At 39.6% G+C, this 15373-nt stretch overlaps 1 protein-coding gene across 3 annotated transcripts in view; it reads left to right on the plus strand.

The window, feature by feature from the left end:
- The first annotated feature begins 1450 nt into the window (after nt 1-1450).
- Nucleotides 1451-15373, plus strand: part of AFG1L (AFG1 like ATPase) — a 244257-nt gene continuing 230334 nt past the window's right edge. For all 3 annotated transcript variants that reach the window (XM_049896727.1, XM_049896561.1, XM_049896642.1), the window contains exon 1: nt 1451-1772. In XM_049896727.1, coding sequence (XP_049752684.1) covers nt 1634-1772 — 139 coding nt within the window. In that variant the 5' untranslated portion in view covers nt 1451-1633. The remainder of the gene's footprint in view (nt 1773-15373) is intronic.

Raw genomic sequence — 15373 nt, forward strand, 5'->3', positions numbered from 1 at the left:
GCTTATTTTCCACATTTCTGTCCATGTAAAGGGGCATGTGAAAATTGCCCATAGATAACCCCATCAATCTGGCATTAAATGATCTGCAAGTGCTTATTTCACTTCCATAATTAATAAGTTATTGGAATCTCTAGAAAAGGGGAATGTCATTGATCAAGGCGAACAACAGTCTTCTCTGAGCTAACAAAATGATATCTAGGTACTCAGAGTCTTTTGAGTATGAAAAATATGTCAATCAAGGGAGATACACTGGATGAAATTCTGATTTTTCAAAAAGTCCTTCACAAAGTTTCACACCCAAAATCAATAATGTTAAAAGAAAAAACAAAAAAAGAAAAACCGAAACCATTCACCATAGCATGGAGGAACAGTTTGTCATGTCAGACAATTGAATTAAAGATAGAAAACAAATAGTAAGTGTATATTGATTTATCTTGATAGATACAATCGAAATAATTTTTTCCCCATAAATCATTTGATGGGGTTGGTACAGACAGAAATCTCTAAATTATCATGCCATTCTAAGCTCTTCTTTCCCTGTTTCTTTGGAATCTGTTCTGTTGTGAACTCTTAGTCCTGGAGCTCTTCCTAGTGTACTCTTCTCATTTGTTTTCACACCACTGAAACTTGGCCTTCTACCTCTATGCCAGGCTTTCTTGCCTGCTTGGCTTAGTTCAAGCAATTCCTTGGTCTCATCTGTTAAAAATTTACCTTCTAGGAGGCTTTCCTGATTTCCCAGCCAAAGTGCACTCTCCTTTCCTTGATCCCACAACATTTTGTATATCTTTTGTGGAATTCTTCATCCTCCTATTGGATCGCCAGCTTCTTCTGAACAGCAATTTGTATTCCTGTTACACTTACCATAGTGTCTCAAAACATTTTGTTTAATCAAATCAGTGCAGGTCACTTAGCAGTTCTCCTTCGGATACACCATCCGCTAATTGTCCATCTTGGATCACAGGCTTTCCAATGTCATTCATAGAATCTTTCAAAACATTTGCATTTATGCCGTATTGAAAGTGATTTATGTTATGCCAGTGCAGAAAGAACAAGTGGTAGGAGTACATTTCAGGTACTCTGCAGTCGGACGCTGGAGGCAAAAAAAATGGGGCTACCATATAGAAGGTTGGATGACGTAAGCTTAATATTTCGTTAAAATATGAGAGTTATTGGGTCACCGCCAGTTTATTAGGTTTCTAAATCTCGGTCCTGTTAGGCTAACTTAAAAGGCTCAAGGGTGGTTACGTGACTACACGTCACAATCACTTTCCAATTCTTTGCAACCATCTTGGCAGCTCAGAGAACGGAAGACCACCTCAACCGCTGGGGCCCGGCGGAGAGAAACCGCCCTCTGTCCAGTGGAGCGTTCTCTGCCCCGCCCCTTGCCCCACTCCCCCGGCCGCGGCGCGCTGCCCGCTGGGAGCTGTAGTCCCGGCTGGCAGCGCCCGGAAGTTTCAAAGGGTGTGGGAGTTCTGTCCGCCCGTCTTGCTCCGGGAGGTCACATTCTTCAGCTAGTACCTTCGGTTTTTTCGGGCGGAACCTTCAGCGAGCACGGCAGGATTTGTCTGTGCCACCGTCTCTCTTCTGGGTTTCAATAAAGTTTTCCTCTTCTTCCCCTTGTACGGAGCTCAAGATGGCGACCTCCCGGTCTCCCTGGCTTGCTCTGCGCTCTTTAGTGCAGAGGCGGCTGAGAAGGAGATGTGTTGGGTTCGGGGACTGGGCCGCTGCTCTCGCCCCTCCGGCCGCCGCCCCTGGGAAGCCCTTTTGGAAAGGTCAGTGACTGCCATGAGGAGGCTGAGTCGACCTGCCGGTGTGTGCATATGACCCAGGCAGCTTCTGGGGTCACCTGCCGCCCCGCACTCCATCGTTCCTAGCTGCCTCCCGGTTTTCACGGTTTTTCGGAGCTGAGGGCCCCTCTAGAGGAATTTTAGCCTCTTTAGCCCTTCTACACTGCCTGTCTGAGAAGGAGCCCTGAGCACTGCCGAAGCTGGGCCAGCGTAACTTTCATTTTGAGAGTCATAGCTTGACCCAGAGTTAGTTCCCTCCCGGGTGCTAACAGAGCTGAGACCTGGTGAGCCCAGGTGTGGGAATGCCTGCCTTGAGGGGATGCAGTATGGGGTTGGGGCCTGGGAACCCTTCCACCCTGTGCCTTCCCAAAGCTCTCCGGGCTGGTGACTGAGCGCTGGCCCAAGAGCCGCGCCTCGGACCCCTGCAGGTCCAGCTGACTCGGGATTACGGGATCAAAGTCCACAACCCTGTCAGATTGAGAGATGAATTCTTGGTGTTCTTGTCAAACCAGTAGAGCCTCAATTGGGTGTGTTTTATCGCCAGACTTGCTTCATTCATTCAATTGTTGATACGTATTCATGAATGAATATTTCCTGAGCAACACAGCCCACAGGAGTGCGGATTTTACTGCTTTATTCATATACTCCCGCTAAATTGAGGGCTCCTCAAGGGCAAAGATCTTGTGTCATCGTTTCCCCAGTACTTACCACGATGGCTGGTACCTGGTGGGCAGATGTTTTTTGAGTGTTTATTGTCCCTACCATCCACATACTTATCCTTTCCTTTTTCTCATCTCTAAGCACTTTCCCCTTATATAAAAACCCAAACCCACGTATATTCCTCTTATGCACCTGAATGAAAAGTTGAGAGTTGAATCCACCAAGCACTCCCCGGAACCCCTATGAGGTGGTTCTGCTCTGTCCTGTAGTCTCTGAGTCGGAATCCACTCGATGGCAACGGGTTTTAAAGTTTATATGCTTTAATAGGAAATCCTGGTGGCGTAGTGGTTAAGTGTTATGGCTGCTAACCAAAGGGTTGGCAGTTCGAATCCACGAGGTGCTCCTTGGAAACTCTATGGGGCAGTTCTCTGTCCTGTAGGGTCGCTATGAGTCGGAATTGACTCGATGGCAGTGGGTTTGGTTGGTTTTTTTTTAATGCTTTAATAATTTGATTGTTACTAGCTAAGTTAGCTAAAAAATGTAGTTTTTGACGATTATCATTAAATAAGTTGAAATTACTAGTAGAACTATAATTAGGTCATGTTAGGTTTTTCTGCAAAGTTCAGCACAATCCACTTAATGTATACTGGAGTATTTTGGTAATATAAGCTGTGGATCATAATATACATTTTATTTTATTTTTGGAATAGGCAGGAAAAGCACATGACACAGGATTCAAAAGCTACAAGAAGGAATACAGTAACAGTTAAAACTCTTTCACCCCTATACCCTAGCCAGAGGCAATCTGATACTAGTTTCTTATGTATTTATCCAGAAACATTCTGGAATATGCATATAATTATCTGTGTTTTAAAAAAATAGCAGTGGTAGTATACTATACACTGTTCCTTTTTTTTTTTCATTTAGCCTATCTTAGAGATCATTCCATATTAATATATATCAAACTGCCTTATGTTTTACTTGTAATTATTCCATTTTATGCAGGTACCATAGTTTATGAAAAGATTTAAGGAACATCATCATAAGATTTACTAAATGCTTACTCGGTGCCATGCAATATGCTCGTTTATTCATCATACTAACCTTGTTGTTGTTAGGTGCCATCAAGTCAGTTCCAACTCATAGCAACCCTATGGACCACAGAACGAAGCACTGCCTGGTTCTGCGCCATCCTTACGATCGTTGTTATGCTTGAGCCTATTATTGCAGCCACTGTGTCAGTCCACCTCGTTGAGGGTCTTCCTCTTTTCCGCTAACCCTGTACTTTGCCAAGCATGATATCCTTATCCAGGGACTGATCCCTCCTGACAACATGTCCAACGTATGTAAGACACAGTCTCCCCATCCTTGCTTCTAAGGAGCATTCTGGTTGTACTTCTTCCAGGACAGATTTGTTCATTCTTTTGGCAGCCCATGGTATATTCAATATTCTTCGCCAACTCCACAGTTCAAAGGCGTCAGTTCTTCTTCGGTCTTGCTTATTCACTGTCCAGCTTTCACATGCATATGATGCGATTGAAAATACCATGGCTTGGGTCAGGCACACCTTAGTCTTCAAGGTGACATCTTTGTTTTCAACACTTTAAAGAGGTCCTTTGCAGCAGATTTGCCCAATACAATGTGTCTTTTGTTTTCTTGACTGCTGCTTCTGTGGATGTTGATTGTGGATCCAAGTAAAATGAAATCCTTGACAACTTCAATCTTTTCTCCGTTTATCATGATGTTGCTTATTGGTCCAGTTGTGAGGATTTTTGTTTTCTTTATGTTGAGGTGGAATCCATACTGAAGGCTGTGGTCTTTGATCTTCATTAGTAAGTGCTTAAAGTCCTCTTCACTTTGAGCAAGCAGGGTTGTGTCTTCTGCATAACGCAGGTTAATGAGTCTTCCTCCAATCCTGATGCCCCATTCTTCTTCATATAGTCCAGCTTCTCGTATTATTTGCTCAGCATACAGATTGACTATTAGGTATGATGAAAGGATACAACCTTGATGCACACCTTTCCTGACTTTAAACCACTTAGTATCCCCTTGCCCTTGTTCTGTCCAAACAACTTCCCCATGATCTGTGTACAGGTTCCTCATGAGCACAATTAAGTGTTCTGGAATTCCCATTCTTCTCAATGCTATCCATAATTTGCTATGATCCACACAGTCAAATGCCTTTGCGTAGACAGTAAAACACAGAATCCTTCTGGTATTCTCTGCTTTCAGCCAGGATCCATCTGACATAAGCAATGATATCCCTGGTTCCATGTCCTCTTCTGAATCCGGCCTGAATTTCTGGCAGTTCCCTGGCTGCAGCCGTTTTTGAATGATCTTCAGCAAAATTTTGCTTCCGTGTGATATTAATGATATTGTTTGATAATTTCCACATTCAGTTGGAGCACCTTTCTTAGGAATAGGCATAAATATGGATCTCTTCCAGTCAGTTGGCCAGGAAGCTGTCTTCCAAATTTCTTGGCATAGACGAGTGAGCACCTCCAGCGCTGCATCTGTTGAAGCATCTCAATTGATATTCCATCAATTCCTGGAGCCTTGATTTTAGCTAATGCCTTCAGAGCAGCTTGGACTTCTTCCTTCAGTACCATCAGTTCCTGATCGTAGGCCACCTCCTGAAATGGTTGATTGTCGACTAATTCTTTTTGGTATAATGACTCTGTGTATTCCTTCCATCTTCTTTTGATGCTTTCTGCATCATTTAATATTTTCCTCATAGATTCCTTCACTATTGCAACTCGAGGCTTGGATTTTTCTTCAGTTCTTTCAGCTTGAGAAAATGTCGAGTGTGTTCTTCCATTTTGGTTTTCTATCTCCAGCTCTTTGTACATGTCGTTAGAATACTGTCTTCTCGAGCCGCACTTTGAAATCTTCAGTTCTTTTACTTCATTATTTCAATTACTGTAATAACCTTATAAGGTTGATACTATTCTCATTTTGTGGATGATGAATCTGGGGTTGCAGAAAGTTATATGACTAGTAAATGTCAGAACTAGTGAGTTCAAGTAAAGGCTAAACTTGGACTTGCATTTAACTCTCTTAAACCTATTATACTGTCTTTTTATACTCATATTTTAGCCATTTCTGGGTGTGGGGAATTTAATGAAAACGCAGTTGGGGTAGATGTCAACATAGCTGTAACTAAGGTGCCCCCTTAAATAAATGAAAAACTTAAGTTGAAATTTTGTTTAATATTTAGAGCCTACTTTACAAATTTGTTTTCTATCCCTTTCTTAATATTTCGCTGTTATTTGCTATTTACATTTGTATTTTATCTCCAATTTTTCATCTTTTGAAGCCTACTGTTTAGTGTATACTATTTAGTGAGTGAAGCATTGGCTTAAAATTAAACAAAAGACAATAGGTAAAGGAAGGAATGAAGGGATAGGAAGAACATGTTCTTAACTCGCTTTTATGCCTCATCTAAGGTTAACGCCATCCCTAGCTACAAGACATTTTGGAAACTGGAACTGTGAAAAATGGAGGAGTCTTAAAATGCTGGTCATAGAAATCACCTACCTGATTGCCTAACTTTAAACTCCTTAGGAAATACAACATTATGAGTTCCATTTTTTGTATCCTACATAATTTAACTATATGTGATCAATTTTTCTTTGACTATCTGTTTTCTTTTAGGTTTTAGTGTGTCTTTGTTGTTGTTAGCTGTCATTGAGTTGGCCTCAGATTCATGGCAATCCCATGCCCAACAGAATGAAAGCTACCTTGTTCTGCGCCATCTTCATAATCTTTTATATGTTTGAGTCCTGATGGCACAGTGGCTAAGAGCTCGGCTAACCAAAAGGTCAGCAGTTCAAATCCACCAGCCGCTCCTTGGAAACCCTATGGAACAGTTCTATTGCATTCTGTAGGGTCGCTGTGAGTCAGTATCAACTTGACAGTAACTGGTTTTTTGGTTTGGTTATTGTGCCTATTTTGTCAGTCCAGCTGATTGAAGTTTTCCCTCATTTTCGATGACCCTATATTTTACCAAATATGATGTCTTTTTCCAGGGATTGGTAAAATTAAAAACATACAAACAAACCTATTGCCACTGAGTTGATTCCAACTCATAGTGACCCTATAGGACAGGGTAGAACTGTCCCATAGGGTTTCTAAAGCTTTAAATCTTTTACAGAAGCAGATTGCTACTTCTTTCTCTGGCAGAGCACCTGGTGGACATGAACCACTGATCTTTTGGTTAACAGCCAAGTGCTTAACCACTGCGTCACCAGGGCTCCTTTTAGTAATATTACAGAGTTTGAAAACCCTATGGAGCACAGTTATACTCTGACACATATGGGGTTGTTGTAAGTCAGAATTGACTCAATGGCAGCAGGGCTTCTATTTTTTTTTTCTGTTTCAGGCAGTCTGCTGGAAATTTTATTCAGTCTCATGATGTAATCTCAACAACCCTATAAAAACTATTACTATATCTATTTTATTTGAAGAAACAGGCATGGCCATCTAACGAATTTGAACTCAGACATTTTTGCTCCAGAATCACAGACTTAACCACTATGCTATACTAGCTCCTTAACGTAACAGGTATCAGTAAACATTAATGATATATACCATGATTGGGGCCCATCTGAAGTGTTGTAAGACTACAGAGCAGGAAGCAGCCATTATTGGTTTATGGTCCCTCGGGGACAGCAGCTGGAAATGGAACTGGGAAGGTGGGCTGGGACCCGACTGAGAAGAGTCCTGTAGACTATGGGAAGATGTCAAGGCTCAGTGGGAAGAGCTGGTAGAGGTTTCCTGAGAAGCAATCAGATGTGTTTTAGCAAGATTATTGTTGTGGCCACCCGAAACATAAATTGGGAACACTTGGGTGGTGAATACTGGAATAGTAGGAGGAAGTTGAAGTAGTTCAGGGGAGAGTGGTTTAGGGCCTGAATTACTGCTGTGATAAAGCTGGAGAGCATGGCAGCTGAGGAAGGGAATTCAGAAACACTTCTTTGGTAGAATTGACTGACTGGGGGGAACAAGGAAAGGGAGGAGTTAAAATCAAACTTAGTTTCCTAATTTGGAAATTTGGCATTACCATTGAAAAATAAAAAAAAAGAGAAAAAGGAAAAAACAAGGCAAGAGACAATTTAGGGGGAAATTGCATTTTGAATTTGTTAATTTTGAGGTGTTTATGATCATGGTTCCAGGTAAATAAGTCTTGCTGGAAATATGGGGATCTGAGACTTAGAAAGGAAATATGAGAACCATGGGAATCAGAGAACTAGCCTGGGAATATTTGTAGAGTGAAAAGAAGAAAAAACTGAAGGTGAGTTCTCCAGGAAAATTAAGATTTTAGGAGCAGAAGAAAGGGAACTTGTTGGATATCAGTTAAAAAGGTCAAGGAGGAGAATATTTCTATATTTTCTAACACTGAGAAAATGAGCATTTCTCAGATATGTTTATGCTAGTCTTAGAAATTAAGTTTATTTTGGAGAGGCAAAGTAATATAAGGCTGATATCTTGTGATTTTATTATAGTGTCCTTTTATATCTTAATGCTGTATTTTTAGGCGTCACTATTAAATAATGCCACCACATGTCTGTCAGTTTGTCGTATTGTGGTAGCTTGCATGTTGCTGTGATGCTGGAAGCTATGCCACCAGTATTTTAAATACCAGCAGGATCACCCATGGTGGAAAGGTTTCAGCGAAGCTTCTAAACTAAGACTAGGAAGAATGACCTGGTGGTCTACTTCTGAAAAAATTCTGGTGGTAGAAACGATGCTGGAGATCACATGATAGAATTTTGCAAGACCAATGACTTGTGAATAGCAGCGGTACATCATCTCATAAAGTGCTGGAAGATGAGCCCCTAAGGTTGGAAGCCACTCAAAATACAACTTGGAAAGAGCTGCCTCCTCAAAGTAGAGTTGACTTTAATGACATGGATGGTTCAAGCTTTCAGAATCTTCATCTGCTGATGTGGCATGACTCAAAGTGAGAAGAAACAGCTGCAAACATCCATTACTAATAGGAATGCGGAATGTACGAAGTATGAATCTAGGAAAATTGGACATCGTCAAAAACTAGATAGAATGCATAAAGATTAATATCTTAGGCATTAGTCAGCTGAAATGGACTGGTATTGGCTGTTTTGAATCCAACAGTCATATGGTCTTCTATGCTAGGTGTGATGGTTAAGGTCACATTCATCATCAAAAAGAACATTTCAAGATCTATCCTGAAGTATAACACTGTTAGTGATAGGATAATATCGATATGCCCGCAAGGAAGACCAGTTAATAGGAGTATTATTCAAATTTACTCAGCAACCACTAATGCCAAAGATGAGGAAATTGAAGATTTTTACCAACTTCTGCAGTCTGAAATTGGTCAAACGTGATTGAGATGCATTGATAATTATGATTGAAATGTGAACGTTGGAAACAAAGAAGGATTGGTAGTTGGAAAATATGGCCTTGGTGGTAGAAACAACGCTGGAAATCGCATGATAGAATTTTTGCAAGACCAATGACTTCTTCATTGCAAATGCCTTCTTTTCAACAACATAAATGACGACTATACACGTGGACCTCACTGGATAGAAAACACAAGTATCAGATCGACTGCATCTGTGGAAAGAGACAATCAGAAAGCTCAATATCATCAGTCAGAACAAGGCCAGGGGTCTACTGCAGAACAGATCATCAATTACTCATATGTAAGTTCAGGTTGAATCTGGAGAAAATTGAAATAAGTCTGCAAGATCCAAAACACAACCTTGAGTATACCTCACCTGAATTTAGAGACCATCTCAGGAATAGATTTGGTGCATTGAACACTAATGACTGAAGACCAGATGTGTTGTGGGATGACATCATTCATGAGGAAAGCAAGAGGTCATTAAAAAGACAGGAAAGAAAGAAAAGACTAAAATGAATGTCAGAAGAGTCTCAAACTTACTCTTGAACGTAGAGTAATTAAAGCTAATGGAAGAAATAATGAAGTAAGATTTGAACAGATTTCAAAGGGTGGCTTGAGAAGAGAAAGTATTATAATGAAATGTGCAAAGAGCTGGAGTTAGAAAACCAAAAGGGAAGAACACAGCTGGCATTTCTCAAGCTGAAAGAACCGAAGAAAAGTTCAACCCTCAAGTTGCAATTTTAAAAGATTCTATGGGCAAAATACTGAACAACGCAGGAAGCATCAAAAGAAGATGGAAGGAATACAGAGTCACTGTACCAAAAAGAATTCGTCAGTTTTCAACCATTTCAAAAGGTAGCATATGAACAAGAAGGAAGAAGTCCAAGCTGCACTGAAGGCATTTGTGAAAAACAGGGCTCTAGGAAATGATGGAATACCAACTGAGATGCTTCAACAAATGGATGCAGTGCTGGAAGTGCTCACTCGTCTATGTAAAGATTAAAAATTTTAAAATATTTTCTTTTTTAACATTGCACAACTTATTGTACAAGTATAGGTAGTGCCTTAGATGTAGTTCTGGGGTAGAGAGGCAAGCAGAAGGGTGAATCCAAGTGTAGAACTGATAAAAGGAACTTCAGAGGCTCAGAAATGGGTTATTGATCTGCTGTATATTGTTGTTGTTAACTGTTGTCCACTTGGCCCCCAACTCATGGGGACCCCATGTACAATGGGATCAGACCTTTGTGATCCATAGGGCTTTCATTGTTTGATGTCTTAGAAGTAGATCGCCAGGCCTTTCTTCCTAGTCTGACATAGTCTGGAAGCTGTGCTGAAACTTGTTCAACATTATAGCAACACACAAGCCTCCACTGGCAGATGGGTGGTAGCTGTGCATGAGGTGCGTTGGCTAGATATTGAACCTGGGTCTCCAACATGGAGGGTGAAAATCCTACCACTGAACCAGTGCTGCCCTGTATACTGTAGATTGGTGCTGCTTTATATCCCAAGTAGGAGGCCTGCCTTGGGTTGTATAAATGGTTAACTCCCTTGGCTGCTAACTGAAAGGTTGGAGGTTCGAGCCTACCCAAAAAATCAGCCATTGAAATTCTATGGAGCATGGTTCTACTCTGACACACATAGGCTCGCCTTGAGTTGGAATCGTCTCCATGGCAACTGGTTTTATATCTCAAGAACATCATTTTCTTTGTTTACATAAATGGCGAATATTTATATAGGGTATAACTCTTCTTGGATTTGTCTTTTTACAAAAAGTGCCACAGACATAATAGAAGTCAGAGGTCCAGAAATTGAGTAGTTCCACCTTGGGCCTCGTACAGTAATATGCTCTATAAATTCTCAGACAAAAGCTTGTCCAGCCTCTGCTTGAATATTTCTAACACTTGTTTCCCTAGGTTGCTCAGTATCTTTCTTCAGCCTGGGACATTTGTCCTAATCTGTTTCCTAAACTCATTTTAGATAATGTCTGTTCTCTTGCCAAAGACCCTCTACTGAGGTCCGATTTCCCCTACTCTACGTACTATGTAGCTGATACTTTAATCTCCAGAATCTCTTTGTAACCCTTCACTGTTCTGCCCATCCCTTCTTATTTCTACTCTCCATTGCTCCCATCCCAGAAGCTACTCTTTCAACATGTTACTTCTTTATACCCTTGACCAGTTTTCAACAAGTTTTTAAGCCTTTACATGTAATTCTTATAGTAGCTCTTTCATAGCTTCATAATACAATTTATATCTTAAATGTGACTTCTATAGACTTCCATATTTAAAATCCTCATTTATATATGTGTATGAATGTATAAAATTTAAACTAACAAATAGATCAGTTAATCATTTATCTTTCGAAGGAAAAAAGATTCCTTAAATATTTTTATTGATGTATGAACAGGGTGAATGTTAAGGAGTTACTCAGTACCCTGGGCCATGCCTCTAATTACTTCAGAATAGCTTTATTTAGATTTTTAGGCAGTACTTTAAGTGGTTTGTTATCATGAAATTTAAAGTACTTTTTTTTTTTTCTTCTTGTAAAGTTGTACACATTGGCACATTTAAGATTAACTAGCTTCTAAAGCAAAAGAATGATAACCAGCAAGCATTTAGTTTTAATTTTCATAATTTTTCTATTTAAATCAAAGCACCCTTTTAAAGTCCCTAAATCAGCCTTTTATAAATAAAGTAAATCATCGTGTGATGCACTCCTTGATGATGGCTTATGTTGTTTTTCTTAAGAAAGAGTTTAATTAAGATTTGATTTTCTTCTGTTCTGTACTTTGTTTATTCATCACTGAATCAAACATAGGTCTTTAATGTCACTGTTAAATCTGACTTTTTGGGTCACTGATGACCATTGCAGTTTTTAAGAAAGCAGCTGCATATTTTTCTTTTGGGTATGATTAGAACATAAAAGAGCTTAATTGGGCTGCCTATGACCTTAGCGTGGGCTTCTGTCATTGCAGAACACTTTTGGTCAGTGGCCACTGTTTACACTTTGTTAAAATCAATGAAAATGTACAAACAATTCATGAATAATTGCGAGCACAGTATTTGAATGGATGTTTAATAAATATGCATTAAAAATCTAATTACAGTAATGAAGTGTACTGCTGAAATTTTAATTCAGCCCTTTAGAAATATTAAAAGTGCTTTTCCTGATTGTGCATTTTTCTCACAGCAGTTGGGTAAACATTTTGAACTAGAAATCTAAATTCCTTATGTAGTTTTGATTTTATTTAACTAAGCATGTGTTCCTTTTGGCAATAATATTCTTTCTCTTTGTGAAGAAGTAAAGCTTTTATTCTATAACTGTTACTTTGAAGAATTTTGATCAGCTCTGTTTTAGGGCTGTGAACATATGGAATACCAGATGAATAATAAAATGTGACCTGGAAGACTAGATTGTGATTGGGGTTTGATTTCGTAGTGCTGGGTCAGCCATTTAATTTATTTCTGTGGGGTTTTTTTTTGTCTGTGGAATGGGATGAAGTATCCTAACTCTACCTTCCTCACAGGTCATTTGTGAAGTTCAGGTAAGTTATTCTTGAGAAAATCCTTTCAAAACTGTAAGAAATATTACATAAATGTGGGGCCATGCAGGGATAATAGAAATATTAATACTGAAATGCCAGAGGCCATGAATTCCAGTCAGTGAGTAGAGATGGAATGAACTCAACTCTCCATTTTAATTTTAAGCCATTTTAATGCTGAGTAAGGCTCATTCATATTAACAGTGGCTGAGGACCCAGTCTGCTATCAGTGGTTTGAATTCTAGAAAAAACACAGGTTTGTTTTTTCAGTGATTATGCTAACGGCCCCTGTAGGTAGCCAGGGATGGTTTTTGTTCTAGATTTAACTACCTCTGCTCAGGATAATTCTGAACACCTAGAAGTTCTTAGAAGTTACGACTTACTGTTTTGGTCATGATGTTTCAAAGAAAGCTGTTGAAATTTAGTTTACAGTATGCAAGTCAGTCATTAAGGTCAAATATATTTAGTAAGAAATGAGTACTGTTTTCAAAATGAACTCAAGTAGTTGGGAATTATTTGCTGTGCAGCAAGATATTCATTAATCTTTTGATTGTAGTGGTGTATATTTATTTTCACATCTTGTGGGGCAGATCCCCCCTATTTCCTTTTTCATGATTTTCTAAGCTAGTTACATTAGGATTTTAGTGGAAGTATATTTAATTTATAAATTAATTTGTAAATTAATTTGGGAGGAACTGGCAACATTACAATATTGCCTCTTCCCATTCAATTAACATTGTGTCTTTTTTTTCAAACTTTTATTTATGCCTTTGAGAAAGATTTGTTTTTTTTAAATAGACCTTACAAATAGGTTGTTAATTTTTTCTTTTTTATTCTGGATTTTTTAAAAATTGTAAATGGGATCTTTTTAGCTTTTTTTCTGTAGTCTTTTCTAACCGGTTATTGCTGGTATGTTAGAAAGAAAAAGCTGTTAAAATATTTTTCTAGTATCCTTTTTTTTTTTTGCTTAAGAGGGGGCAAAATCAGGCCACTGCATTCTTAAAAATTCGTATGTGCCTTCCTGTTACCTTTAGGATTAAATTTAAACTGCTTATCATTGCAGGCTCTGCCTCACCTGAATCCTTGATACTTGTCCAGTAGCCCATCTGTTACCTCTCTTTGCCTCCCACTTGGTGTCTCAGCCACACTGAACTTGTTCCATTTTCTCTACTGTGCTGTGATCTTGTGTCTTGGAGCCTTTTTTCAGACCAGTGCATTCCTTTTTTTCCTTCCCCCCTTTCTCTCTTTTTCCCCTCCCTTTCTTTCCTTCCTTCCTTCACTGGCTAACTCCTGTTCATCCTTCTGCTGTCAAATGAAATATCTTTTCTCTGAATAACCTTCCCTGACTCCATAGTTAGGATCCCTGGTGGCACAGTGATTACGCATTAAGCTGCTAACCAGAAGGTTGGCAATTCAAACCCACCCAGTAGTTCTGTGGAAGAATGACTTGGTGATCTGCTCCCATAAAGATTATAGCCGTGGAAATCCTATGGGACGGCTCTGCTGTGTCCTATAGGGTCGCTATGAGGCGGAGTCAAATTGACAGCAACGGGTTTGAATTTTGGATTCCATAGTCTTGGTTATTAGCTTTAGGTGTGTAACCTCATAGTGTTCTCCACTTCTCCTTGCTACTTATCACATTTATTAGAGGTGCTTATTCATTTGTTTGTATCTCCCCCAATGCACTGTATTTTGAGTTTAGTTACAGCGTCTGTGTAGCTTACCACTGATGGCATTCACGGGTTACGAGCTTTGCGCTTTATACCAGTACCAGTTGCCATTGAGCTGATTCTCACTCAAGGTGCCATAGAATTATTTGTTGAACTATTTCTTACTTACTGAATTCTTCTAATTAATAGCTTTTCAGTGGATTCTTTTCAGTATAATTGTTTTTGAACCTAAATGCACCTCAGTTAAGTTTTATGTTGGTAGTTTCATCCAACTTTTATAGAACATCATCTTCTGGAATCATGATTATAATCCTACATGACTTGTCTCCTAACTTTGTGTAATCTTCAGATTTGAGAGCTAGGCCATTTATGTTTTCATTTATTGCCAATATACTAATATTTTGAACTTGAAGCTCAAAAACAGGTACATAAATCTAGTTATTTGTCAAAATTCTTAAAAGCCGCTGTGTGAAATATAAGGGCTTTTATTTATTTATTTATTTATATTGTGGTATAAGTGAAAGTTTACAATTCAAGTCAGTTTCTCATACAAAAACTTATAGACACATTGTTATATGACCCTGGTTGCTCTCCCTACAGTGTGACAGCACACCCTTTCTCTCTCCCCTGTATTCCCTGCGTCCATTCGTCTAGCTCCTGTCCCCCTTTTCCTTCTTATGTCACCTCCAGACAGGAGCTGTCCACATAGTCTCATGTGTCTGCTTGAGTTAAGGAACACATTCCTCACCAGTATCGTTTTATGTCTTATAGTCCAGTCTGATCTTCGAAGAGTTGGCTTCGGGAATGGTTTTAGTTTTGGGCTAACAATCTGAGGGCCATGACCTCAGGGGTCCCTTCAGTCTCAGTCAGACCATTAAGTCTGATCTTTTTACTAGAACTTGAGGTCTGCATTCCACATTTCTCCTGCTCTGTCTGGGATTCTCTGTTGTGTTCGCTGTCAGGGCAGTCATTGGTGGTAGCCAGGCACCATCTAGTGCTTCTGGTCTCAGGCTGATGGAGTCTCTGGTTTATGTGGGCCTTTCTGTCTCTTGGGCTCATATTTTCATTTTGTTTTTGGTGTTGTTCATTCTTCTTTGCTCCAGGTGGGTTGAAACCAATTAATGCATCTTAGATAACCACTTGCTAGCTTTTAAAACCCTAGACACCACTCATCAAAGTGGGCTGCAGAATGTTTTCTTAATACACTTTATTATGCCAGTTGACCTAGATGTCCCTTGAAACCATGGTCCCCAGACCCCCACCCCTGCTACTCTGTCCCTTGAAGTGTTTGGTTGTATTCAGGAAACTTTTTAGCTTTTGGATTAGT

This window comes from Elephas maximus, chromosome 1 (assembly GCF_024166365.1).
Source record: "Elephas maximus indicus isolate mEleMax1 chromosome 1, mEleMax1 primary haplotype, whole genome shotgun sequence".
Lineage (NCBI taxonomy): Eukaryota > Metazoa > Chordata > Mammalia > Proboscidea > Elephantidae > Elephas > Elephas maximus.